The sequence below is a fragment of the Xenopus laevis genome, chromosome 1L (assembly GCF_017654675.1).
Source record: "Xenopus laevis strain J_2021 chromosome 1L, Xenopus_laevis_v10.1, whole genome shotgun sequence".
In the NCBI taxonomy this organism is placed as follows: Eukaryota; Metazoa; Chordata; class Amphibia; order Anura; family Pipidae; genus Xenopus; species Xenopus laevis.
The window spans coordinates 82,992,362-83,018,341 of record NC_054371.1 but is presented as its reverse complement, the minus strand read 5'-3'; the positions used below and the strand labels follow the sequence as shown (position 1 = coordinate 83,018,341).

General features: G+C 36.1%; 1 protein-coding gene across 4 annotated transcripts in view; it reads left to right on the top strand.

The window, feature by feature from the left end:
- Positions 1–25,980, top strand: part of ccser1.L (coiled-coil serine rich protein 1 L homeolog) — a 460,655-nt gene that overhangs the window by 346,529 nt on the left and 88,146 nt on the right. For all 4 annotated transcript variants that reach the window (XR_001934832.2, XM_041590814.1, XM_041590811.1 and 1 more), the window contains exon 7: positions 20,318–20,395. Coding sequence is in view for 3 of the 4 variants with exons in the window: in XM_041590814.1 (XP_041446748.1) it covers positions 20,318–20,395 (78 nt within the window). In the remaining variant the exon portion in view is untranslated. The remainder of the gene's footprint in view (positions 1–20,317; positions 20,396–25,980) is intronic.

Sequence of the window (25,980 nt, the reverse complement as noted above, 5' to 3'; positions counted from 1 at the left end):
TAGTGAATTTGCCCCATAGAGAGGTCAACACTTATGGGACGTAAATTTAGGTTATGCTGGGTAAAAGAGGCCTTGAATGTAATGTATTCCTCTGCTATTATTTTATGGAAGAGTTATAACCAAAACCAATTTTACATGTCATAGTTATAGTCTTTTTTGTGGAGCTACAGCTCTCAACAGCAGTTAGTTCTAAACTTTACTGTTCCTGGCATAGTTTCTTTCTGTGGATTTTTCATTTCCTTGTAAATATTATTTGTTATGTATAAGATTGTATAAGTTTTTGCTATTACTATTTTATTAGTACGATTTAAATTTCCTGGACTAGATTTCTCATGTAATGATCTATTGTATTATTTGCAGGAGTTTTAGTGAAAAAGATTTGTCAGTGTTATGAAAATGTTTCTTTCTCAAACTGTGCAGAGTGCCGAGGAATACTGTAAAACAACCAATATATAATTAGCTGTAATTGTATTTACTGATAAAGTGTACAGGTTATATTCGGGAATGTTAGTAAACTTCAGCAAGTGAAACATAGTCAAGTATAATTTTTTTTTATACTTAGACCAGCAGCTGTGCGTAGAATGGACAGCTGATCAGCAACATACAGTTTTTATACCCAGAAGGAGCACAGTGTGTGTCTGAAATGAATACACAAATCCCGAGGCACATCTCTGAACTCTTATTAAGGTTTGCAAATGGTAGGGGAATCCAGACAGGAATTCTGACAGTAATTCAGTACAATTCTTGCACTAGAACAGAACAAATTGATGGTCATACCCTTTCTAGGTAAGCCAGAGTTGTTGCTGACGGGGCAGCTTGGAAGCCACTTTCATACAGTTTTGGCAAAAATGTTAGAACTGTTCACCTATCTAGTTTTGTGGTTGAACGTTTTGAGACTATTTGATATCAAACTGAATTACCATAATTTGTCTATAGGATGTTTGGACTGCCATACGGGGGTGCATGTTGTTCAGATGTGTTTACCATCACATACCATAGATCAATGATTTTTTTTGCCATAGAGTTCAGTGATTGCTGCACAACCCCCAGGAGTCCTTTCTCAAGTTCTGTTGTTCTGATCATGGCTAGTAGAGTGCAGTATTAGCTATACATGTAAAAGGAGGTAAAGAGTATTAATTTGATTTGGGAGAGCACGATGGAAGTCTAAAACATTGTGATTATGTCATTAGAGAAAGCGCTTTATTTCTGCTGTTGTACACTTCCATTAAATGTATTGGTCCATTATTTCCATATGTGATGTCGCTAGCTACCTTGAGGTGTCCACTACTCAATTCAGAGCAAACTCACTTGCTGGGATAAATGGTGTGCAGCATATCACACTGAGCTCCATGAGACACACATTTAATTTATTTCATTGTAAAATTAGTTGCAAAAACTGTGTAATAATGCAACATTTTCTGAAAAGATTGCAAAGAACTGTTTGAGAGTTACCACTGGATGAAAGAAAGCCTGCAGTAATATATTTACTTATATATTTTTAATATAACGTATTGAGTGTAATAACCACTGTGGCATATGTAGTTATGTGATTTATTTTCTTTAGAGAAAGAGTGAGGGAAAAGCCTTAAGCAATATAACAAAAACATCAAAATCAGCACAATCTAATTAAGGGGAATACTAATATTTAACATTTTAGGTTTAAAACGTTGTATGCGTACAGGTTAAGGTCTCTGCAAATAAAAATACTGAACAAGGTCCAAGACATTAAGGGGCACATTTACTTAGCTCGAGTGACGGATTAGAAGGAAAAATACTTCGAATTTCGACCATCGAATTGGCTACTTCGACCTTCGCGAATTGCGGTAAATCCTTTGACTTCGATATTCGAAGTCGAAGGATTTAACTTCTATGGTAGAATATCGACGGTTAATTAACCCTCGATATCGACCCAAAGTAAATGTGCCCCTTAATATGCTGTCATGACAAAATGTTCTCTTTGCAGAACATTTCCATGTCAAATTTTAATTAGCCTCTCTCAATTAGGAATGGGAGGAAACACTGGAAGTTTTGTATCAAAATGTAAGTTTAGAGCAGTGGCGTAACTAGAGTGTGCTGGGCCCCCCTGCAAATAAGGGGCCTGGTGCACCTCTGCCCCACCCACTCGCCCGACTTCTGTACCTCTTTCTCACCCCAGATAATAGAGGCTGGGGAGGAGAGGGTTTTTTATTATCTATAGAGTAAGCACATATAGTTATGCCACTATGTTCTATTCATTCCTATGGGATTTTTAGAACCTTATTTATCAAATGGTGAGATCTAACTTTCACCCATTGATTAATACAATTCTAAAAATCCATTAGGAATAAATAGAACTTAGGTGAGGTTTTATTAAGCTCTAGACTCTCATTTTAAGCTCTAGACTCTCATTTTTATAAATATGCCCCTTATGTATAGAGCTAGAATATGGTAAAGAATATGGTAAAAGGTATGGAAAATCTTAGCTATGAGGAAAGACTGGCCACTTGAGGATGTTCACACTGGAGAAGAGGCGCTTAAGGGGTGATAGTATAACTATGTATAAATATATAAGGGGATCATATAACAATCTCTCTAATGCTTTATTTACCAGTAGGTCTTTCCAACTGACACAAGGTCACCCATTCCGATTAGAAGAAAAGAGGTCCCGGAGAGCAGTGAGAGCTATGAAGATGTGGAATTCTCTCCCTGAATCAGTTGTACAGGCTGATACATTAGATAGCTTTAAGAAGGGGTTGGTGGCTTTTTAGCAAGTGAAGTAATACAGGGTTATGGAAGATAGCTTATAGTACAAGTTGATCCAGGGACTAGTCCGATTGCCATTTTGGAGTCAGGAAGAAATTTTTCCCCCAGGGAAATATTTCATACAGGGAATATTTACCTTGTGTTCACCTAGTCTATAAAGGGGAGGGTCATTTGTTCAAAGTGCATTTTACCCTAATTATACCCTCAATCTTTAACCTGAAGCAGATAATATGCATTGTGGTTTCTTGCAGTAACAATAACAAATGGAAACACCCAATTAATACTAAAAAGAGTTTTTTATCTGTTTTATTAAATAACTCATTCATTATTATTATCATTATTTGTCCTCATTACTTTAAGTTCAGTGGCATTTAGAAAATATTATATTATCTACTTACCCCTGAATTCAATATATAGTCTGAGCATGCCCCCTTTATATAAATAGTAATCATAATGGGTCAAGTAAAAACAGCCATTTCAAATGTATTGACTTATCCTTTGATTTTCCTCTGGTGCCCTCTACTTGATGACACTGAATGAAGATACTAGTTGCAAATAATGGCTTAGCAATAAATGTTACCTCTTTTGCAGTTGAAGCATTAGTGAAGCATGATGATTGGTTAAATGCCAAATTAATACAATTCTATGCTTTCTGTGTTATTTTGATTTTACCTATAAGTGAAGTGTATTGTGTTCGAGTGAAGTTGCACTAACAAATGCATCCTATAAATCACAAAGTAACAAATTTCCAGTTATCCTATAAAACTATGATACCTAAATAGTGTTTCCCCAGAAGAAAAAACAATTTGTATACTTCCTTTCTTTCTATATACATCTTCGGCTATTCTGCAATGTTATCATTTGCCTCTGAATATAAAGGGCATGAGTGAAAATCATATGGTATAAATCTAACCTGTCCAGCTCTGCTTGCATGTTTGATTGTATCTGGAGACAATTAAACCAAATTGAATTTTAATACATTTTATTCTCATTAGCACAGGGGGCTTTTTAGCATAGTGTCAGGATGGCATTACATATAATAGTATATCTGAATAATAGCAATAGTGTAACTGTTTCATTCATAGATTCATAGCAAGCTTTCAGATTTGCTGTAGAAGAGTCTAAAACGTTCTATCTATAAAAGCCTGCTAACTTGTTCTTTAGTTACTAACCATTCCAGGGAGACTCAGAGCAAATTGGTTTATTTTAGTCCAGTGTTACTCTAGGCCAAAAAATAATAGCAGATGATATTTTCCAGTGCTTTTGAGTTTGTTGCCTCCTATGACTTTTGTAGTTCTGAAAATAAACTATAATAAAATCAATGTTGACTTCACACTTGGGTTTAATGGGACATGTTTGCTGGACACAGTTTATAAACATACAAGCAGCATGCCATTTTGACTTTTCATGATCCATGTTAATCCCTGGTTTTAAGATTTTTAAGTCATAATTTGAAGACAATTCTGAAAAATTGTTTTTATTGCAACAATGCTTAGGGTTTAGAGATAAGATAAATTAATATAGCATTAAAGTATTGTGTGCGTGTATATATATATATATATATATATATATATATATATATATATATATTGGTATTAATTCCTATCAGCCTCTTCCTTAACACAGGAAAGAGAATATAATATATATATATATATATACATATATATATATATATATATATATATATATATACTGCATGTTTGAAAATAGATTGTACGAACAAGTGGCCAATTATAGTTGGTAATAGGAGGTGATACTTAATTAACCATTATTCAGTCATTCCAAAATTTAAACATGTTGATATTATCATCTTCGCGGACAGTGTATACCTTTATCATTCTTTCTAGACTCAAATGAATACTGTTTTTGATGCCCAGTAGTTGCCCAGAAGTTTGTTTATATACAGTACTTTACAGAGAAGATTCACATCAGTCCAGTGGAGCTTACAATCTAAGATCTTTGTCACATGCACTTACAATGTGGTTAGTTTTTGATCTGCCTGTATAGTTTTGGAGTATGGAAGCAAACCAGACATGGAAAAACATATAAAATCCTTGTAGATAGTGACTTGGCTAGAAATGAACCTAAGACTCCAGCACTTCAAGGCATTAATGCTAACCACTGAGGCACTGATGAAATGGGAAAATATTGATTCTAGTACTTTTTTCTTTAGGCAAAATGAAAGCCCTATCACATTCTCAACAACACACCCAGGAGACACATCCCAGTATGTTTTTGAAGAGTGATATTAAACTGTATTTAAAAATATGTTTGCAAAGTTCACCTCTTAAAAAGCCGTCATTAAGTTCATCCAACAGTTTCTTACAGTTAAGAGAAAATTCTTCTATTGCAGCAAAAATATTTCTATAATGGTCTGTAAACATATACATTTTTATTTTTTCAATAAAACTGAAAAGCTGAAGCTACTATTGCCACATCAGTACCCTAACGAATGACCAAATTGCTGAAGGTTGTCTCTGAGAGCTGCCATGCAGATTGACATGTAAAAAAAGCTTCAATCTTTTGGTGAGAAAAAAAATCAAACTTCTGGAAACTTCTGACACATACCATTGATGTCTGGGATGTGCTTCTATCCTAACCTCTTAATTTTAACTAGATCACTTTGTTTGGCCGTATGGCCGAACGATCTGATTACGATGTGCCATGGGCTCCGGTGGGATCGGTCGGGTGAAAATCAAACCTGACCGCTCGACCAAACGACCGATCTCCACCGGACGAAAGATGTCGGCACACGCCACACAAATCCGAAAATCGTACGAATCCTTGTTCGTACGATAGGATCTGTTTGTCTATGGCCACCTTAAGGGATAACTCTTGGGTGATTAAAGTTGAGATGCACTGAATCCAGAATTTGGTTCGGTAATCTGCCAGAATCCTGCATTTTTGAACAGGATTCAGATTTGGCCGAATCCTCATGTCTGGCCGAACTGATTCCGTAGCCTTAAAATCATGTGACTGAATGTCACAAAACAAGGAAGTACAATTTTTTTGGCCACGATTGGCTCTTTATTCCCTCCCCCACAAATGCAAATCAGGGTTCTGATTCAGTTTGGTATTCAGCTGAATCTTTCACAAAGGATTTGGGGGTTCAGCCGAATCCAAAATAATGGATTCGGTGCACCCTAGAATAAAGGCACTACGTTTACCCAGGTGCAGTAACCCACAGCAACCAATCAGCAGGTAGTAGGCATCTTATTTGTTGCTATGGGTTACTGCACTCAAAACTAGTGCCTTTTATTATATATTGTGCATGAACAGGCATGTGCTTTTCTGTTTCAACTTTAAATACTTCTGAATACCACCACCTTTCTGGACATTATTAACATATTACATTTATACTGGGTTGTAAAATCTAACCTATGTAGGTGGCCCTACATGCCCAGAATAGGTTAGAAATTTTGGTCAGTTTCAACCATACTTTGTAACTATTTGCTCTTGTATATAATCTTGGGGGGAGGGAGTCTAATGATACTTTCATTCTAGCAATAATGCATTCAGTCTATCCAAACTAAAAAACTGAATCTGTCTTTCCCCTACTTTAGAGGTCATTTACAATAATTAGTGCAGTTGTGTTGACTTGCATCAACGTGCACTTTGGCACCACTGCATTCCTACTGTTTCATGTTCTAAATGAAGTGCTGCTGTGCTTTTTTTTTTGACGTTCAATAAATTTTTTCACCCATTGGAGTCTATGGTCGTCATTTTCGCCGCAAAACTCGGTGAGAAATTTTGTTCATCACTACTGATAACCTAACGTTCACACTGCTTAAGGGAGCAATAGTCAGAACTCTATTAGTTGCTGTACTAACAAACAATTACATTAATAAGCTGCCCTGCATTGGACGTTTTATCCTGGTTCTGACATATGCAACGTTACCATAAGATTGTTAGCACCACCTTTATTACCCTTAAAGTTTTTGATGTTTCTAAATCTATGAATAAAGATATATTACTATATCAGCATTTTTCATTTCTGTTTTTCTAGTGCGTTTTAAATTCCACAATGATTCAAATTCGTTGATATATTTATATTTCTCATGCAACGGTACTTTTCTGGCTGATTGCAGCTGTCAAAACTATCTATATTCAGAGGCACACAGCAATAAAAAGATAAGCCATACACCATTTTTCATAAATCACAGCTTTAGGTGAATATTTCAAACCACTTATATATTTTAATACTTTTTCATGCATTTACAGCCATATTCCACATTTTGGGGAAGCTTTTTCCATGCATTTTTTGTCAGATCTACAAATTACCAGACCTAGATTCTATGTGTGGTCATTTGTAGTACTGTACCTTTATGTGAACAGCCATCAAGGGAATAAAGAAATCGATTTTGTGTGATGCTGCAGTAACATAGGCTTAAAAGAAGCAACGCACCCCTTAAGAACCTACAGTTGCAGTGCAATGAAGAATATTAGCTTGATAATACAAAAACAAATCAATGTTAACAAATCATGTTAACATACACTAGCATAAATCTAAGCATGTTAGCAAAATAAACATATTTTTTTTCAGTTAAAATATTTTAGTAGGTTTAAAACCTGGGATATAATGAAAGTAACCCATATCCTGAAATCAACCAAGTCCCAAGAATTGCAGATAATTGATTTCATACCGGTATTCATTTTTTGTAAACAATTATGTTTATATAATTATCAAGTTCGGCAACCTAAATCCAGAACCAGTGAGAGGCTCTCTGGTCTCGGCTCTTGCTTATGCCTAAAACAGCCGCCTTTCACTTCATACATAGGGGCAGATTCACTAACTTCGAGTGAAGGATTCGAATGAAAAAAATTCGAATTTCGAAGTATTTTTTGGGTACTTCGACCATCGAATTGGTCAAATTCGTTCGAATTCGAACGAAATCGAACGAATCGAAGTAAAAATCGTTCGACTATTCGACCATTCGATAGTCGAAGTACTTTCCCTTTAAAAAAAACTTCGACCCCCTACTTCGGCAGATAAAACCTACCGAAGTCAATGTTAGCCTATGGGGAAGGTCCCCATAGGTTTGCTAACCTTTTTTTGATCGAAGGATTTTCCTTCGATCGTTGGATTAAAATCGTTCGATTCGAAGGATTTAATCGTTCGATCGAACGAAAAATCCTTCGATCGATCGATCGCAGGATTAGCGCTAAATCCTTCGACTTCGATATTCGAAGTCGAAGGATTTCAATTCGAGGGTCGAATTTCGAAGTATTTTTAACTTCGAAATTCGACCCTTAGTGAATCTGCCCCATAATGTGTTGAAACCACTACTAAGCATATATTGCTCATTATATTGCATTGTATGAGCAATTATTATTATAAAGTGTGTTATACAGTCTGCGGTAAAAAGTGTCCCTGAATCCAGCAATGTATGTGCAGATTGACCCGAGTCTCCTGCTAGAGGGCAGGAAAGAGAAAAGTGGCAGTGCGGGATGACTAGAGTCCTTCATGATGTACTTTGTCTTTCAGAGACATTGCGTGGTATAAATGTCCTGCATTGCTGGAAGTGGTGTGCCAATGATCTTCTGAGCCGTATTCACCACTCTTTCCATGGCTTTTCTATATGTAGCCACACGCCAGCACGATTGTTCATTATTATTTGTGATTTTTGAGTTTATATAGCTTTTTGTTCAGGAGCTCTCCAGTTTGCAATTTTTGAAATTCCAGGTCCAAACTACCCTAGCAACAATGCATTGATTTGAATAAGAGACTGAACTATGAATAGGAGAGAGCCTGAAAAAAAAGATGAGCAATAAAAAGCAGCAATAAAAAATGTGTAGCTTTACAAAGCATTTGTTTTTTAGATGGAGTCAGTGACCCTATTTGAAAGCTGGAAAGAGTCAGGATAAAAGGCAAATCATTAAAAAAAAACTATAAAAAATAATGACCAGCTGAAAAGTTGCTTAAAATTGGCCATTCTATAACATACCAAGGGGGTTATTTACTAAAACTCGAATTAATCTTCATTCTTTTATGAAAACAAACCAAACTCCCTTCCACTAATTCATTTATCAAAAAATTTTCTCAAAAAATTCAGAGCGAAAAACCGTTGTGACAAAACCGAGAGTCAATTCGTATCTTACAATTGACACCCCAAAAACTCGACTTTACCAAATTGTTGCTACTGAAACTCAACTTTTTCAGATTATCAGATGAAAAACCTGACTTTATCAAATTAACCAACGCAGATCACAGTGCTAGGATACAACTTCAGGGACATCTGACATTGACTTCTACGTGACCTCGACAGGTTTGGGATGGAGTTTGTTCGAATTTGGATTTTTAGCGACTTTTGTGTATAATAAATCTCTAAAAATTCTGGGGGTTTTTTCCTGAAAAAAAATTTGAGTTTCCCCCTTAAACATCTCGACAACATAAGTTAGAGTTTTAATAAATGAACCCCTAAATATTAACTTTGATAAGATGAGATACCCTTTTTAAGAATGGCACCAGTTCCCCGAAAGGTGGCACTACTGCAACTGCTTTTATGAGTTCTCATATAGTAGCCACCCTTTAGCTGAACTACTGATTTAACCCTGTAAGTTTAGATTGCCAACAGTAAACCCCATCAGGCTTACTGGTGCTTAAAGGAGAACTAAACCCAATATGCCATATTTTATATACTGACCTTACTTCATCAGCCTAAAGGTTCAGCATCTCCATAACAGTAATGATTTAGGCCTTCAGACTTGTCACAGGGGTTTCCCATCTTGGATTTTGTTAGGATTGTCTGCGACACGCAAATGCTCAGTGTGCTCTTAGCAGCCGTTGAGAATCTATGCTTAGGGGTTGTCACAAATGATCAAGCAGCCATATCAGCTGATGTTACAGGGTTGAGTATTAAATGCTAATGCTAATTGTGCTGGTTTCTGAGATGCTATGCACAAATAATCTGATTTACCAATCAGCCTTATAGTTTGACATTTATATTATATGTATATTCACTATATTGTGCATCGAAAAGTGCATTGTGCATCCTTTTCTCAGAAAAGAAGATGTGTTGCTATTGGGGCCATCTCCAGTGTCACAGATTTTCACTGCTAAAAGGCCATGGTTGCCTTGGGCTGGTATAGAAGCCCAACACATAATGTGCAACATTTATGCCCTACTTCTTCTGCAGTCTACAATGTGTTGAAGCAGACTAATAGAACCTGCCTAGCTTTGAAACTGTTCAGGTATCTCCTGGTGCTTAATTGATGCTATGCATCCCTGGACCAGAAACACACTTAGGTTAAAAACTTCAAATTGAATTTCGAACTATTTTTTGGGTACTTCGACCATCGAATAGTCCTAAATTCGACTTTGATTCAAAGTGAAATACTTTGACTATTCAACCATTCGATAATCGAAGTACTGTTTCTTTAAAAAACTTCGACTTCGCCACCTTAAACCTGCCGAATTTCTATGTTAGCCTATGGGGACCTCCTAGAACATATAGCCAACATTTGTCGAATTGAAATCGTACGATTAAATTGTTCGAATCGTTCGATTCGTAGTACGATCATACGATGTTAAAAATACTTCGACCTATTCGATGGTCGAATTTCAAAGTTTTTTGCACTTCGAAATTCGACCCTTGATAAATGTGCCCCTTATTGTAAAATACATATTGTAATAAATATATTACTATTATAAATCAACACAGATGAGTATAGATTTATGTAGACTTAAACCTTGATGTGGTTATAAAGCTATCTGATCTGATCTCTGAGACGCAATAGCACTTTTTGTCATTAAAATAAATTGTTGTTTATAAATGTTGTGCTATATTTGTTCCAAACAATGCATAGAATATTGATGTTTATCGTACAGTGAATTTTCTGAAAAAGTTGTTCAGTGCAAATCATTACAGAAAACGTGAAGCTGGTAAGAGTCGAAGCAGTTTTACCACTTATAACTAGAGCTGCCCTAAGCTATCTTTAAAAATAAAGTTGGACTTGGAACTTAAGATTTATGATACTCTCATCGAAGGACAAACAGTTTTTGCTTTTGGCTGTCCATGGGTGGCAAATTGACAGAGTTTATTATTTCATGGTTTCTGAAGTAGCATGACAGTTGAATGACAGATTGCAGATAACAAATGTAAAATATAATCCAGTGAAAACTGACTAAAAGGTCATACCTTGTTTGAAAACTATCCCTTTTGTTCACATTTATTCAAAGTAGAAGCATTTGAACAAGGCTATACTGATCTTTTTTGGACTGAACTTTCCGCAGTAACTACTATGTCCTGAGTTCATTTATATTCTTTGTAGCACCTGCTAACATCTTGTTTCTGAAACTGATCACAACAAACCTGTAGGATAACCAATTAGGGCTATCGACATCTAATTTAGATGATTACTGATTGCTAGTAAAGTGTTCTCAACTTACTCAGAGCTGCAGGGAAAACCAATCCATTTCTTCCAGCCGCATGAGAAGACAAATATATAGCAAAAATTTATAAAATAAAAACATGCTAGTTCTATTGCGAATCTTTCTTTCATATAATATGACTGATTGAATTTGATCCACTTAGTGTGCAGGTATGTGACCTGTTATCCTTAATGCTCAGGACCTGGGGTTTTCCAGATAATTTGGATCTTCATATCTTGTAATAGAAAATCATTTGAACATTAAATAAACCCAATAGGCTGGTTTTGCTTCCAGTTGTGATCAAGTATAAGGTACTGTTTTTTAATATTAACAAGAAATAGGAAATTATTTTTTTAAAATTGTAATTATTTGGATAAAATGGAATTATAGGAAACAGCTTTTCCATAATTCGGAGCTATCTGAATAACTGGTTTCCGGATAATGGATCTCATACTTATATATACCATGCTCTGTCTTGTTTCTTCTGTAATGTTTCTGTGTGGGGCCCCACAGGAATAAATAAGCCACATTTGCCATACATTGATACTATGTGATTGATTACATAGTTAAATTGGGTTGAAAAAAGACTAAAGTCCATCACGTTTAAACCCTCCAAATGAAACCCAGCACACATACTTATACACACACACAAACCAACCCCATTTTTATTGATAATAGAAATGGCAAACAATTCTGTGGGCACAGAAAGTATTAGTAGATTAGGAGCATATATATTTTAGTCCTTAAAATTAATTGTGTATGTGTAGCTGTTGGCAAAGTTTGGAGAAAACTACAGTATATCCAATTGACATACTGTTTATGGTTACTGGTTATTGCAGAAACAGCATAAAGAATAAAGATTTCTTCCCATTGACATACATAGTGCACTATGCTTTGCCAGGTCCTGTATCTTTTGTATTTTTTTTTCAGTAGTGTCTTTTCTTAGAAGCGTCTGAATTGCTCAGCCAATCAGACACCACATCCCTTTATATTTTATAGTATATTGTATGATACCAAATAAATGTCCATCCAAAGTTATATTTGTTATGACAGAAACATAACATTAGCAGTGAGATTTTGATGTATAATCAAAAAAGTTTATCATAAAGTTTATCATATTTACATTAAAAGGTGAGTATCGTTAAGGAAATGTACAAGCACTTTACTATTTACATTAGCTTTGGGGAAAAAAAGCTTATTGCAATTGTAGATAAGAATTTAAAGAAAAGGCAGAGACTTTTCGGAAAAGAATGAAAATGAAAAGCCAATGATTTCATACAAGTTGTAGGATATATAAAAAAGATGCCTATAGTTCACAGTTAAAGTTACAATAAATAAACACATGAAGATTAGCCTTCTACTAGCACTGTATTTCTATAGCTACAATAAACCGCAGTTGCAATACAAGTGTTTTATATGAAAGTACTCTTAGAAGATTTAGTATTATAATTACCATTACTGGAATTAAAAGTAATATTTTACATTGCTAGATTTCTGGAATTAAAAAAAAATGTTTTTGGAAAACAGCAGGTCTACAGAGTTTCGCAGGGAGCACTATAACTACTTGCTGTACAGAAGGCCCTGGTAATGACATGGCACATTTTCTCCCAGCATTCTGGTTACCATGACACGTTGTGAGTAGCATATATGTAGCATACGTTGGGATGTGCATACCAAAAATGTAAAGAACATTTAACTCATTGTTTTTAAGTGAGCTTTATTGTCATTGTTTCCTGATTCTTTGGGGCAGATTTACTAAAGGGCGAAGTGGCTAACGCTAGCAGCTTTTTGCCAGAAATCACATCCGCAGGGACATCGCCAATTCACCAATTCAGGCGCAGACAATGATTCACTAGAGAAAGAGACGGTCGCTAGCATTTATTCGCCAAGCGACTTTTCTCCCAGCAGAATTCACTGAAGTGCAGATTTTACCGAACGTTACCTCTTTGGCCAGAGTTGACTTCACCACCTCAGATCATGCGAACTATTAAAATGAAGCCAGATCTTCCTCAATCTTATGTCTCTTACATCATATACTGTTTGCCGAAAATGCATTAAAGTTGAAAAAATGCTGACGACTTTTCTTTTTTTTTAAGCGGGTTTGCCTGCAAAAGTCCTAGCTTAAACTTTTTTGGGTTAATAGAACATTTTGGGCCATTGAACATTCATTTTACAGTGGGCTCATGTCTAGGACATTATATGAACTGTTTTGTCTTTATTAAGGTTCCTTGGACATTTGTAATAAAAAGTGGCACCAACATCTCTAATAAAGACGTCCATACAACTTTAATGTACCCGACATATTCAAATTGACCTAAGCATAAGATCACTAGCGACTCTTTGCATAAACGAACGCTAGTGAAAGTCCATAATGAAATGCACTGAAGAAGTATCGCCAGCGAAAAGCCACCAGCGTTCGCTTCTCTGGGCGCAACTTCGCATTTTAGGGAATTATTGTAGTGGTAACGAATTTGCACCTGGCAAAGTGGTAAGAAGTGTGCGAAGCAGTCGCAGGCGATGATTCGCCCTTTAGTAAATCTGCCCCTTTAATGTTGCATAATCTCTGGATAGAGCTGCAGTGTTAAATAACTAAACAATAATAAATATTAAAAGTGCAGTCTCTTGTATCAGCATGTGGCATAATGAAAAATATAATTGCAGTATTAGCAATGCCCAGAAATGATAAGACAAAGTTACAAAGGGAGTAGAATAAAAAAGTAAATAAAAAAAGAGCCAGAGTCCTTTTTTCCAAGGACAATACATAGTTATGACTAGCAGCGGACATTTGCGCACAAAATGTAGGGGTAAAAGAGGTTTAAAAAAAAGCCTAATAGATATTGGTGAACTATAATTACTAGCTTGTCAGTTATAGTTAAACAAAGGAGAAAGCATCTGTTAGTATATTTTAGAAACTCATCCTTTGGTGAAGTAAGTAGGGGGTTATATCAAAGTCTGTAAGAGCCTGTGGTGTAAGCACAAAAATGGTAAAGTTTTCAGCGTGACTCCTCTTTGTCAGGTTTGTCTATCACATAAAGCAGTTGCCAGCATGTTTATTTACATCAAAGAGCTTAACCGTTTAAAGAGGTACAGACTGTTCTATGTGTGCTTGTCTATACAAAACAAAGATCTGTGCTGGCAGAAATGATCATATCTTTGAACCAAATATAGCAACTTGCAAGCGCTTTATCATGTATATAGTGGCATATTACCATAGTGTACTATATTGCAACTGCATAATGCAGGAAGGAGACATTTGGACAACAGTACAAATTCAAGAATGTCCAAAAAGTAGAATGGCTTCAAAATCATGAACAGCTATGGGGTCCTTTATATGGAAACCCGTTATTCAGAAAGCTCTGAATTACAGGATCGGCATCTCCCACAGACTTAATTTTAATCAAATAATTTAACATTTTAGAAATCATTTTTTATTTCAATTTTCACTGTATTGATAATACAATGCCTTCTACTTGATTCCAACTATAATATAATTCATGCTTATTGAAGGAAATTAATCATATTGGATTTAATTAATGTCTAGATTATTTTTTAGTAGACTTAAGGCCCCTTATCCAGAAAACCCAAGGTCCCGGACTTTCTGGATAAGAGGTCCTATACCTGTAGTTACTGTGCTATTTTACCCTTAACATATAAAATGAGTGATCCATTGGCTATTCACAAATTTACATTTTTTTCAGATACAAAACCCACAATGCCAGTGTTTTTAAGACATTTGGCTTCAACCAATGTCTTTAAAGACCCCATTTTTTCCATTCAGAGGTTACTATAAGAATGCATTTTGTTATCTGAATGTCTGATAAAGAAATGTTTTTAATACATCTATAAACTTAGACCAAATTGCATAACAAATTTAACAGGAAAATTGTGAAAACCCTGTCCCTTGAGGGGGGGGGGTTATTTATCAAAGGTCGAGATGATAATGTTTGTGAGGTTTTTTGTACCTCGAATAAACTCACAACTTGAATGTTTGCTTATTGGGACTGAAAAAAACAGAATGTAAAAAACTCGATTGAATGCAATTGGGCGGAAAAAACTCGAATACTCAAATTGATCGAGTTATTGGCGAAAATATTAGTGAAACTACCCTTGAAAAACTTTTTTGGGGGGGAAAACACAATTTAACCTTAATAAATACCCCCCTAGATGTTTGGTTTCAGTTATAGTGGTATCTTCACATAAATAAATATGGCAGATGAGCATTACATCTTACATTTTATAGGAAGGCCATCTCCCATAGGGTCTATTTAAAGCAAATATTTGCATTTTTTTTAAAAAAAATGATTAGCTTTTCTGTAACAAAAATAAATAAAACAAAGCAGTACTTTGTGCTTGATGATAACTATGCAGCATGAATCCTTATTGATAACAAAACAGTCCTATAGGTGTAGTCAAAGTTGGAGATCTAAATTATGGAGAGATGCCTTATCCAGAAAACCCTAGGTCCCAAACATCCAGATAATAGATCCCATACCTGTCTATGAAACACACATTAGAAAACATTGGTTGACTCGCTAGAGAGGTAAAAGTGATGGATACAACTGCTCGGACACAGATTCTGTGCTGCATCTGTTGTCTCCTGGAGACAAGTTTGAGGGCCTCATTATATTCATGTTGATGTCATAAAAAAAATTCATGGACAGACTGAACGACACAGAAATCTTTTGGAGAACCAGATCCAGCCTGTGGACTTTCAATTAAACGGCCTTGCAGAAGACCGTAGTTTTTTATTTCCCAACACTGTTGCTGCGAATCTACTATATAATATGCTAAAGCAAACAAGATACAGTCAAGCTGTACCCAATGGGAATATGCCTGCTGTTCACAATCACGTATTTGCAGAAGAATGTTCCTTGCATCCAGGCAAACATTGTACTGTACTCTGTCACTTGCTAAAATAATAAAGAAAACATATGAGTGAACCTGACAAATTACTGTTGACAGATGCCAGCAATCGGATCCATTTCTCTGTACATTAGTGATTGAGGTACAGGGAACTTTCTCAGCAATGACAGATACAATGAAAAATCATTCATTTGCTTGATAATGTTTTTATTGTGCTTTGAAAGAAAGAAAAAAGAGATAAACTCAATAGTTATCTACTTTAACTTGACTTTTTCTATATGCAAGAATGATATATCTAAACAGCTTAATTATGCATTGCTGTGCTGTTGGGTACCTACTGCATCTCATTTAGGAACTTGTGCTGGTTTAATGAGAACCAGTAAAAATCATTTCCTTTCATGCTGTTCCAGCTTTATAGTGCGTTATCACTTGTCCAATGCAGGCTCGTTTTTACTTGGATTTTAATGAAAAATAGCCCTGGCACATGCCAGTGATTTGTACAGCAGCACAAAATATTTCATTTACCCACAGGCTCAGACCACTTTGTATTTAGTATCTAGCATATGTTTAAACATATTACTTTTTATAAAGATAGGATGTACTAACAAAATATATACAGGCGATATGCCAGTGCAGAAGGGAAGCTGATGACTAACAGAACTTTGGGTAATTTATAACATGTGGAATAGGAAGCTAATTGCAAAACACAATTACACAGGTAAAATGCAAGGACCTGCGGTACCAATGAATATAGCTTTACCTTCATTCAACAGCACTGGATCAAGTTGGGGGGAGTCATATAGAACTCCCCTCTTGTGCCTGTCCCTTAACTTGCATGTAAGTTTGGTAGGAAGCAATGATGGGTGCTCAATGCAGTGGAGCCATATACTACCTTTGTTTATAGATGCTTGACACAAACTGCTTTTAATGTTAGTAAGTGCTTACACAGTGCACAGCCTTTCTGACAAGGGGTCTGCTTTCCACACATCTAACCCCTTTATACTTATCAATATATTGTATGCTATCTATCTATCTATCTATCTATCTATCTATCTATTATCTATCTATCTATCTATCTATCTATCTATCTATCTATCTATCTATCTATCTATCTATCTATCTATCTATCTATCTGATATCTATTATCTAGTATCATTTTGATACTTTTGTAATTAATCTGTCTATTATTGTTGCCAATGACACTTATTACATTCTGCCTTGCAGAGGTATAGGGCCGATACAATGTATAACATACAGCCCCACCCCTTGTGTCAGGATTGGCTAATTCAAATTTTGAGTGACATTTCTCTCTCTATTTAAACCTGCACTTTTTCAGCGCCAAAAAACAGCCTTTGATAAAGCTTGCGGTTTAGCAAGCGAAACGCGCGTCAGGCGCTCTTAGAATTTTAAACTGTTAGGTAGGGACGGTGTCTTACGTAACTGCGGGAAAAAAAACCGAAGGGTGGAAGGGCGGAAGGGCGGAAGGGTGGTTTGGGTAATACCGGTATACCGATACAAGCCGCAGTGCTCCGTGGCTCAGTCACTCTTCAGCTGGCGGTTTGGTCTCATTAATGTAAAGGTGGTGCGGGTCGAAGCCGACAGTCAAACCTGATTAAGAGAAGCCTCCTCTCCTTGCCGGCGCTGACGGCTATGTTATAATGGAGTAAGCAGGCGTTTGTCTCTTTGTATATACTGGACGGTCCGCACACCAAGTATTTTTTGCCCAGCTAACTGAGTAGACAGATCTCGCAATTGGGCAGATTCGGTCTCTCTTAGATTAGAAACACTCAGCTTTTTAAGGTTGCTAAAGGATAAGGATCTACAAACTGCCTGAATACAGTGTGTCTTGTGGAATTGGGGCTCATTTACGGTTCAGTTCTGTGTCATATATACAGTACCACTTAACCCTATTTCCACCCGATCCATATATACATAGTGGGCCACCAGTACCCTAAGACTGCGAGTGAAGTCGTGGGTAACTTACCATTTATTTGCAAGTGAAAACAGCATCGTTCTGATAAGTAAATACCGTCTATTAGCTGATGACCTTGAGTCTACTTCAGCTACCTTACCTAACCTTGATTTTAACATACACTTTACCTTTATTTTGTCTCAATACAATTTTAGGATATAATTAATAAAAGTTATATTTTATCATTTTGTTGCTCTGGGAATCCAGTTAACTAGTGTGGGAAGGTGCAAATATATGGGTCATACTTTTTCTTCTTTTTTTGTCTACTATTATCTATCTGTCTGTCTGTCTGTCTATCTGTCTATCTGTCTGTCTGTCTGTCTGTCTGTCTGTCTGTCTGTCTGTCTGTCTATCTATCTGTCTGTCTGTCTGTCTGTCTGTCTGTCTGTCTGTCTATCTATCATCATCACCTATCATAGTTTTGTTTCCATGATGTTGTCTAATGGGTGTATGCATGATGTCTTCAAATAAGCACCTTCATGTAGCAATATTATGTTTATATTAACAAGCTAGTGAGTATTTAGTGTCACTGGTTGATATTGTATTGTATTTATCTGTCACAATTCATAAATTCTTTTAGCTACTGTCACTACTTCATACCTTCTGACAGAGATCTCAGTTATACGCTCTCTGCTACAGCATGGTACTTGTATGCAGTTTATTGATTTTGTTTTGTTTTGTTCTTTATCTTACCAAAAGACCACTGTTTGAAGTGTTTTCATGGAGGCAATAGGTTAGCAGACACTTTTTCTAATGTAAAGCATTTTATTTTTTTTAAATCTTTTGTCTACAGTACTTAAAGCACTTACAGATTATACCTTGTTCTACATTGTGTTTACAAATTGGTACTAGAAGGACACCTAAATAAATATTAAATTGTGCTTTTTAAATGATAAATAATATCAAATCATGAATTCTAGTTTGCTCAGATTTGTTTTTAATAAAATTATCAGGGCTGTGTCTAAGGTGGTAGGATTTTAGGGGCAGCATGCCACCCAGTCGCACTTAATGGGTTTGTAAGTAGTGATGGGCGAATAAATTTGCCTGGCACAAAATCACGGTGAATTTCTGCTTTTCGACGGCGAATACATTTGTGAATCTCCCACAAAAATTTTGGACACGCTTCTGAAAAGTCACTCGCATCAAAATCGCCATGTGTCAACACTATTCGGACGCCCATTGACGTTAATGCCAGTGTCAAAATTGTCGCAATCAACTTTTCGGACGTCAATTTTTGATTTTCAAGTTTTTTTGCGAATTTTTCCCCGTTTCGTCAATTTCGTCAATTTCACAGGAAATTTTCACTGGAGACGTGGGAGATTTGCTAGCTGTTTAAATCTCCTGCGCATCAATCCCCAGTGCTCTGCCCCCAATCACACATGAAGGGGGTGGAGGAGAAAGAGTATGAGCTATGATGACCTAGGGGCATCCCATGTGTAAATCTGGGCCTATTTCATTCACCTGACCTGTTACATAGTGAAGGATTTTTAGTATATATTTTTTTATGTTTTAAAAGTACTGTAAAATAAGTTACAGGTTACCATTACATACCAGATTATTAGCAATTCCACCATACTTTAGTTATACTTTAATTTGCCCAGGGTTATTCCCACAACTCTCTTGAATTGGAATTTTATTATATAATGAATTCTTGAATATTAGAACATTACTTCCATAATATTGTGGTATTGACACAAAAGTTACCTTAGCCTATTGCTCTGTATTAAGGGTGTGCTACTTTAATACATACATACATTATTGAAAGCATTTGATATGAGGCTAAACTGTTTTATTAATTAACTAGTCCTACTGACATCCAGTGAATCAGTCCCTTCAGCGTGTATGAAGAAAACAAAATAGACCAACTGCATTTTGTCTGCCATTAAATATGTTTAAGTACTGTACTATTAAAAATAGATCATTCATTTCTTTATGTAACCTATAACCCAATAATTTGCTTTGCTGCATTTATATTCTGTTACATTCCTTGGGCATTTGTTCCATATCAAAGTTACATTTTTGGTTTATCAATAGCATCCTCCCTTTCCTTGTCATATTGAAAGATTTTGTTCTCCATAGACAACTTTATCTTGTGCATTTGCTGTTATCAGGATGCTTGTAAGTGCAAGAAGACAAGCTGTCAGACAACTTTAGTATTTGTTTCCACAGAAAAGCATTTCAACTTGTAAAGAAACCAAAAAGCTATAAAACACAGACACCAAGATATCAATCCAGAGATAAAGAATCTAAAAAATTAATTCTTCACTTATTTATAAATAAATGTTCACTTTGCTTATCTTTCATGTATAGATTGATGATTTTATGTTTATGCACTAAAACCTGCTTTTCTGCTTTTTATCCATTGACAGAGCACTGATATGAGCCCAGCAAGTAGTACTACTTCCCTTCCAATTAGTCCCACTGCTGAAAGAAACCTTCCATTTAAGGTATGATATTCATAAATGCAGTTCCAAGCCATTGCTTTGTAGTTGGCATTAGCATTTAGTTGTGTAAAAAATATATTCCAGTAATTTGGTGCTATTAGAGCCCTGTGTATTCACCAAAGTGCACTTCTACACCACAGGAATAACAATGGGGAAGGGGTGACCTTTTGGCTAGAGAATTTGGCTACTAAAACCATGTGAGAATTCCTAAACCTTTGTGTCCTTTCTTCATTTGAATAGCTCAGCTTCCTGCAGATCATATTTAATGTTCAGCAGCGAGCAATGTTCAGCAGCGAGCCAAGTTATTCAACTGCAGAAATTTTGCAAGAGATTAGGAACTCTTGTGTAGTTTTAGTAGCCGATTGCTCAAGCCTGAATGCTCTAGCATGATTAAATCAGTGTTTAAAGTGTTTTGATGACTTGTTATTCTAGCAGGTTAATTTTTGTTAAATGTTTTAGTGACTTCTAGGGTCCAGTCACCTGTAGTAATTTGTCAATTTAGTTGCATCAGCACTAAAACAATTAGTAGATTAGTTAAAGGTTGAGTGAACAATTGGGGATGTAATAAAAAGTTGGGCCAGTGAGCAAATTTTCCTTTGCAAAAAAATGTAATGTAGCTTTTGTTAACATGGAAGCCATTGAACAACCATTTTCCACCAGTGGGAGAAACTGCAAATTTTATAGTTTGCACCAGTGCACAGTTTATGTAATAAATATTCTTTTTTTAAAAAAAAGTTATGTTTGTTTCAGAAGATTAGGCTACCTTCAAGCATGCCTTAAAAAGTGAGCAATGCACAATTAAAATGTGCAATGCAATAACAGTCTAACAAGCAATATTGCAAAATGAGCGAAATTAAATCTTATTTGTGCAATGTTTTTCCTGGTTTATTACATTTCACCCAATGTTCTTAACTACCCTATTCTCCTCCTAGCCTCCCTCTACCTACATCCACAGGCCTGATATCCTGACCCACTTGCACCTCCAACCCTTCCTCCTTACCCATACTTGATGTAAATAAAAAGCTCAGGAAGATTGGGTAACTCATGGGGGGGGGTGCATGGCCTGCTCCCATTGTAGTTATACCACTGGCTAGTGGAAGAAAGAGAGACATTTGGGTTGAATTGAGTTGGGTTGAATGCTGCCCTGGATGCCTCACAAAGAAAATAACAACATAACTAAAACTTGTAAAAATAAATATAAATTTATAAAAAAGACATGTCATCTTATAACAATAGTAACATTGTAAAGCTGACCATGTACCCTGTTATTCAGGACAGGATTAGTCCTTCCCAGCAGCCCATCAGCAGCATATCAACAGAACAATGGGCAACTAATCAGATAGCAGCTCTACAGCAGACAGACACCTCTGCTGAAGGATTTGTTTGCATTGTTAAAATTGCTCCCTAGCCCTTGCTTTTTTCCTACTTGGGTGCTATTCTCATGCCTACCACTAGGACTAGGGACTTTTTAGCAGCAAACACGACCCATGTCACTGTATAATACAATGGGAAGGGGAGAAACAATAGCCATCTCAATGCAGTTCCATCCTGAAGTGTTGGCTTCTTCTTAAAACTCAGAATCAGCTTCCTGCAGATCATATTTAATGTTCAGCAGCGAGGCAAGTTATTCAAATGCACAAACTTTGCAAGAGATTATTTAGTAGCCGATTTCTCAAGCCCGAATGCTCTAGCATGATTAAATCAGCGTTTAAAGTGTTTTGATAGCAGGTTAATTTTTGTTAAATGTTTTGGTGACTTCTAGGGTCCAGTCACCTGTATTAATTTGTCAATTTAGTTGCATCAGCACTAAAACAATTAGTAGATTAGTTAAAGGTTGAGTGAACAATTGGGGATGTAATAAAAAGTTGGGCCAGTGAGCAAATTTTCCTTTGCAAAAAAATGTAATGTAGCTTTTGTTAACATGGAAGCCATTGAACAACCATTTTCCACCAGTGGGAGAAACTGCAAATTTTATAGTTTGCACCAGTGCACAGTTTATGTAATAAATATTCTTTTTTTTAAAAAAAAGTTATGTTTGTTTCAGAAGATTAGGCTACCTTCAAGCATGCCTTAAAAAGTGAGCAATGCACAATTAAAATGTGCAATGCAATAACAGTCTAACAAGCAATATTGCAAAATGAGCGAAATTAAATCTTATTTGTGCAATGTTTTTCCTGGTTTATTACATTTCACCCAATGTTCTTAACTACCCTATTCTCCTCCTAGCCTCCCTCTACCTACATCCACAGGCCTGATATCCTGACCCACTTGCACCTCCAACCCTTCCTCCTTACCCATACTTGATGTAAATAAAAAGCTCAGGAAGATTGGGTAACTCATGGGGGGGGGGGGTGCATGGCCTGCTCCCATTGTAGTTATACCACTGGCTAGTGGAAGAAAGAGAGACATTTGGGTTGAATTGAGTTGGGTTGAATGCTGCCCTGGATGCCTCACAAAGAAAATAACAACATAACTAAAACTTGTAAAAATAAATATAAATTTATAAAAAAGACATGTCATCTTATAACAATAGTAACATTGTAAAGCTGACCATGTACCCTGTTATTCAGGACAGGATTAGTCCTTCCCAGCAGCCCATCAGCAGCATATCAACAGAACAATGGGCAACTAATCAGATAGCAGCTCTACAGCAGACAGACACCTCTGCTGAAGGATTTGTTTGCATTGTTAAAATTGCTCCCTAGCCCCTGCTTTTTTCCTACTTGGGTGCTATTCTCATGCCTACCACTAGGACTAGGGACTTTTTAGCAGCAAACACGACCCATGTCACTGTATAATACAATGGGAAGGGGAGAAACAATAGCCATCTCAATGCAGTTCCATCCTGAAGTGTTGGCTTCTTCTTAAAACTCAGAATCAGGCACAATGGCTGCCTCCACACCAATGTCACATCTAAAAATATACATTTGTTGGTTCAAGAATAACATTTTAAATAGTAGAGTGGATTATTTGCAATGTAAACAGTGTAATTTAGAACTAAAAACGTACATTACCAAGCACTCTAGAAGATCAATGCTTCTGAGAACATTTGTTCTGGGAAAATCTTTCATGGGGCTCCCATATCTTTACAGAGAGGAGTAACTAGTGACTGCTGTTGACAGAGATCTATTAAACACTGAAGACTCTTACTAACATAGGTTTTTGTTTGGGTATTCTTTTAAGCACATTAGTCTTTATGTTAGAAGACACCTTTCACATTATCTGTTGGTAATGAAGCTTAATTGGTGTCAAGCTTACAAATCAAATTAGCAATAGCAAGGACCAACATACTGTTAAAAAATCCATTTTGTAGCACTTCTGGCTGTAGCAAAAAATTTTGTTGATCTTTGTTCAAGATCAAGGTTAAAGTTAAAGTAAAAAAAAAAAAAAAGATCAGCATTACTGTCAATTTAGAACTGGCTTTGTGCCCTTAAAATTCATTGTGGACGCTGCCTTAGCGTATTAATCTGGATTTATGTCAGGATGGCTGTATTTAAACCTCTTTTTTTCAAAATGTCCCTTTTCCTGAAGGAAGGCAACACAAGTTTTAATATGCTGATTAGAAATACTTACCATCCTTGCTATATTTTCTCCTTTCTGAGTGACTTTTTGCAGTGTGGAGATTAATTAGGTTTCTCTTGCTGTCTATGACCTATTTTTACAGGTACACTGACATTTAAGGCAATACTTTTCTATCCAGAAAGTTGTCTTGCTCAATTTAATACAAAAGTATACACTGTATGTTTTCTAATCGCAGTCTGTTTATCTGAACAACAGACTTACTTTTTCAGCAGCAGTGGATGAAATTTTAGAATGAAAGCTCAGCTAGTATATTCTTTATAAAATACATCTTTTTTTTTATTTTTAAAAACATTAGTTATTGCTTGTATCATCCGAGCAAAAAGGCAACTCATGCTTATATTTAAGTAGGACATTGTGTTTGCTTGCATAGGTTATCTCAAAAAAATCAAATACATAATTTTATTTGTCAGGACAAAACTAATGTTTTCAAAGCCTTAACATCTTACTGAAAATTGAGCTATTAATCTCTGGATCAATGACACCACTGTTTACAGCATTTCTGTGAAAAGGACCACATGCAAAAAGAGGCACAGCTTTTCTTACGTGCCTGTTTAATGATGCTTGTTGAAAATATAATAGTTACATTAAATGAAACAGTTCTAAAAAAAATACACTAGGCAGTCGTTTTTATAAGGGTCAAATGCCATTACTGTTGAAACAATATAAGTCGATCATCTCTGCTGTGTTCTGCAGACACGTGTGTTGAACCAACACTACTTCCAAAATTAAGCATAAATCATGGAATTTAACCACTAGCAAGCCATTGATGGAAACATGTAAAAAATGTATTACTGGAATAAATAATCAATGTGAAGTTCAAAGCAAAGCATTAGTGATAATTTTTGTGTAAAAATGTAGGCTTCAGTCCTGCTTGTGTTGCCCTTTTCCCCAGTATCTATACTGGGTTCAGATTAGAGCAGAGAAGGGAGGGGGTTAATAGGAGCAAACTGAGCATGCTCACGCCCGGGGCAAGGAAGTTTAAGCTGAAGGCAGGAAGTCTGATACAGAAGCCCATGTGTACACAATAGAAGGAAAGAAATGCAGTGTTTCTTTTGACAGAGGGCTCAGAGCAGCTCTACTTTTAGGGTTTACTGGTATATTTAGGTGAACCTTTCTGATAAGGCTTACTTAGTTTTAACCTTCCCTTCTCCTTTAATTAGAAAAATCAAAAGGAAAATATATCTCACTAGATTTGCACTAGGTCTAGTAATGTACAGCAATCAATCACATTTTTGGTGTTAGGTAACCATTCATTGCTGCATGTTGATTAGTTTCTATGATTTCCTGCAACCGAAGCAAAGATTGCGCCGGTTATTAAATATAAAAAGTAAAGAAGCAGAACTACATCTAATCTAATTTTTGTGCTGCACTGTCTTGAGTTTCTAGCTGCCCCAATTTTTCACAATGATCTTTTAACATTACTCAAAGTATATTTAAATATGGTGAGCATCCATTGATAAGCTTTTTGGAGCATCATAGCACAACACAGGGTAATGCCTCATGTCAGTGGCTTAAGTGGGCCTGGATTGTGGGCCTGCTTAAGTGGGCCTGGATATGGTAATTCACCAGTCACAGCAAAAATCAACCCACTTTGGCGGATGTGGCAGGGTTGGGGGTCTGCAGGTATACACCAGGTCTCTCTGAAGATTTTTTGCAGGGGGTGGGCCCATTTCTTTTAAGGTACTTGACTGCCTCACACCTCTATTTCTTTGTACAAATAACATTTCTATGTGGAAAAAAATAAGAAATTAAATATTGTCCTTTGATAAAAGAGTGTGGGGAAACATGCGATCAACATTCAGAACAATTTTTTTGACATCTTGAAAAGTGTGAAAAAAATATAATTTGTTTGAATTTCCTCTTAGCATAATTAGAGCTATTTATATCTGGTCGCACCTGCTGCAACATCCATCTTCTCTCGATTAATCTAGGTCAGTTTTTCAGAACTCCTTGCCCTTTCGTATAACTACAACTGTTGCAAAACATATACAAATACAAGTCAGCAC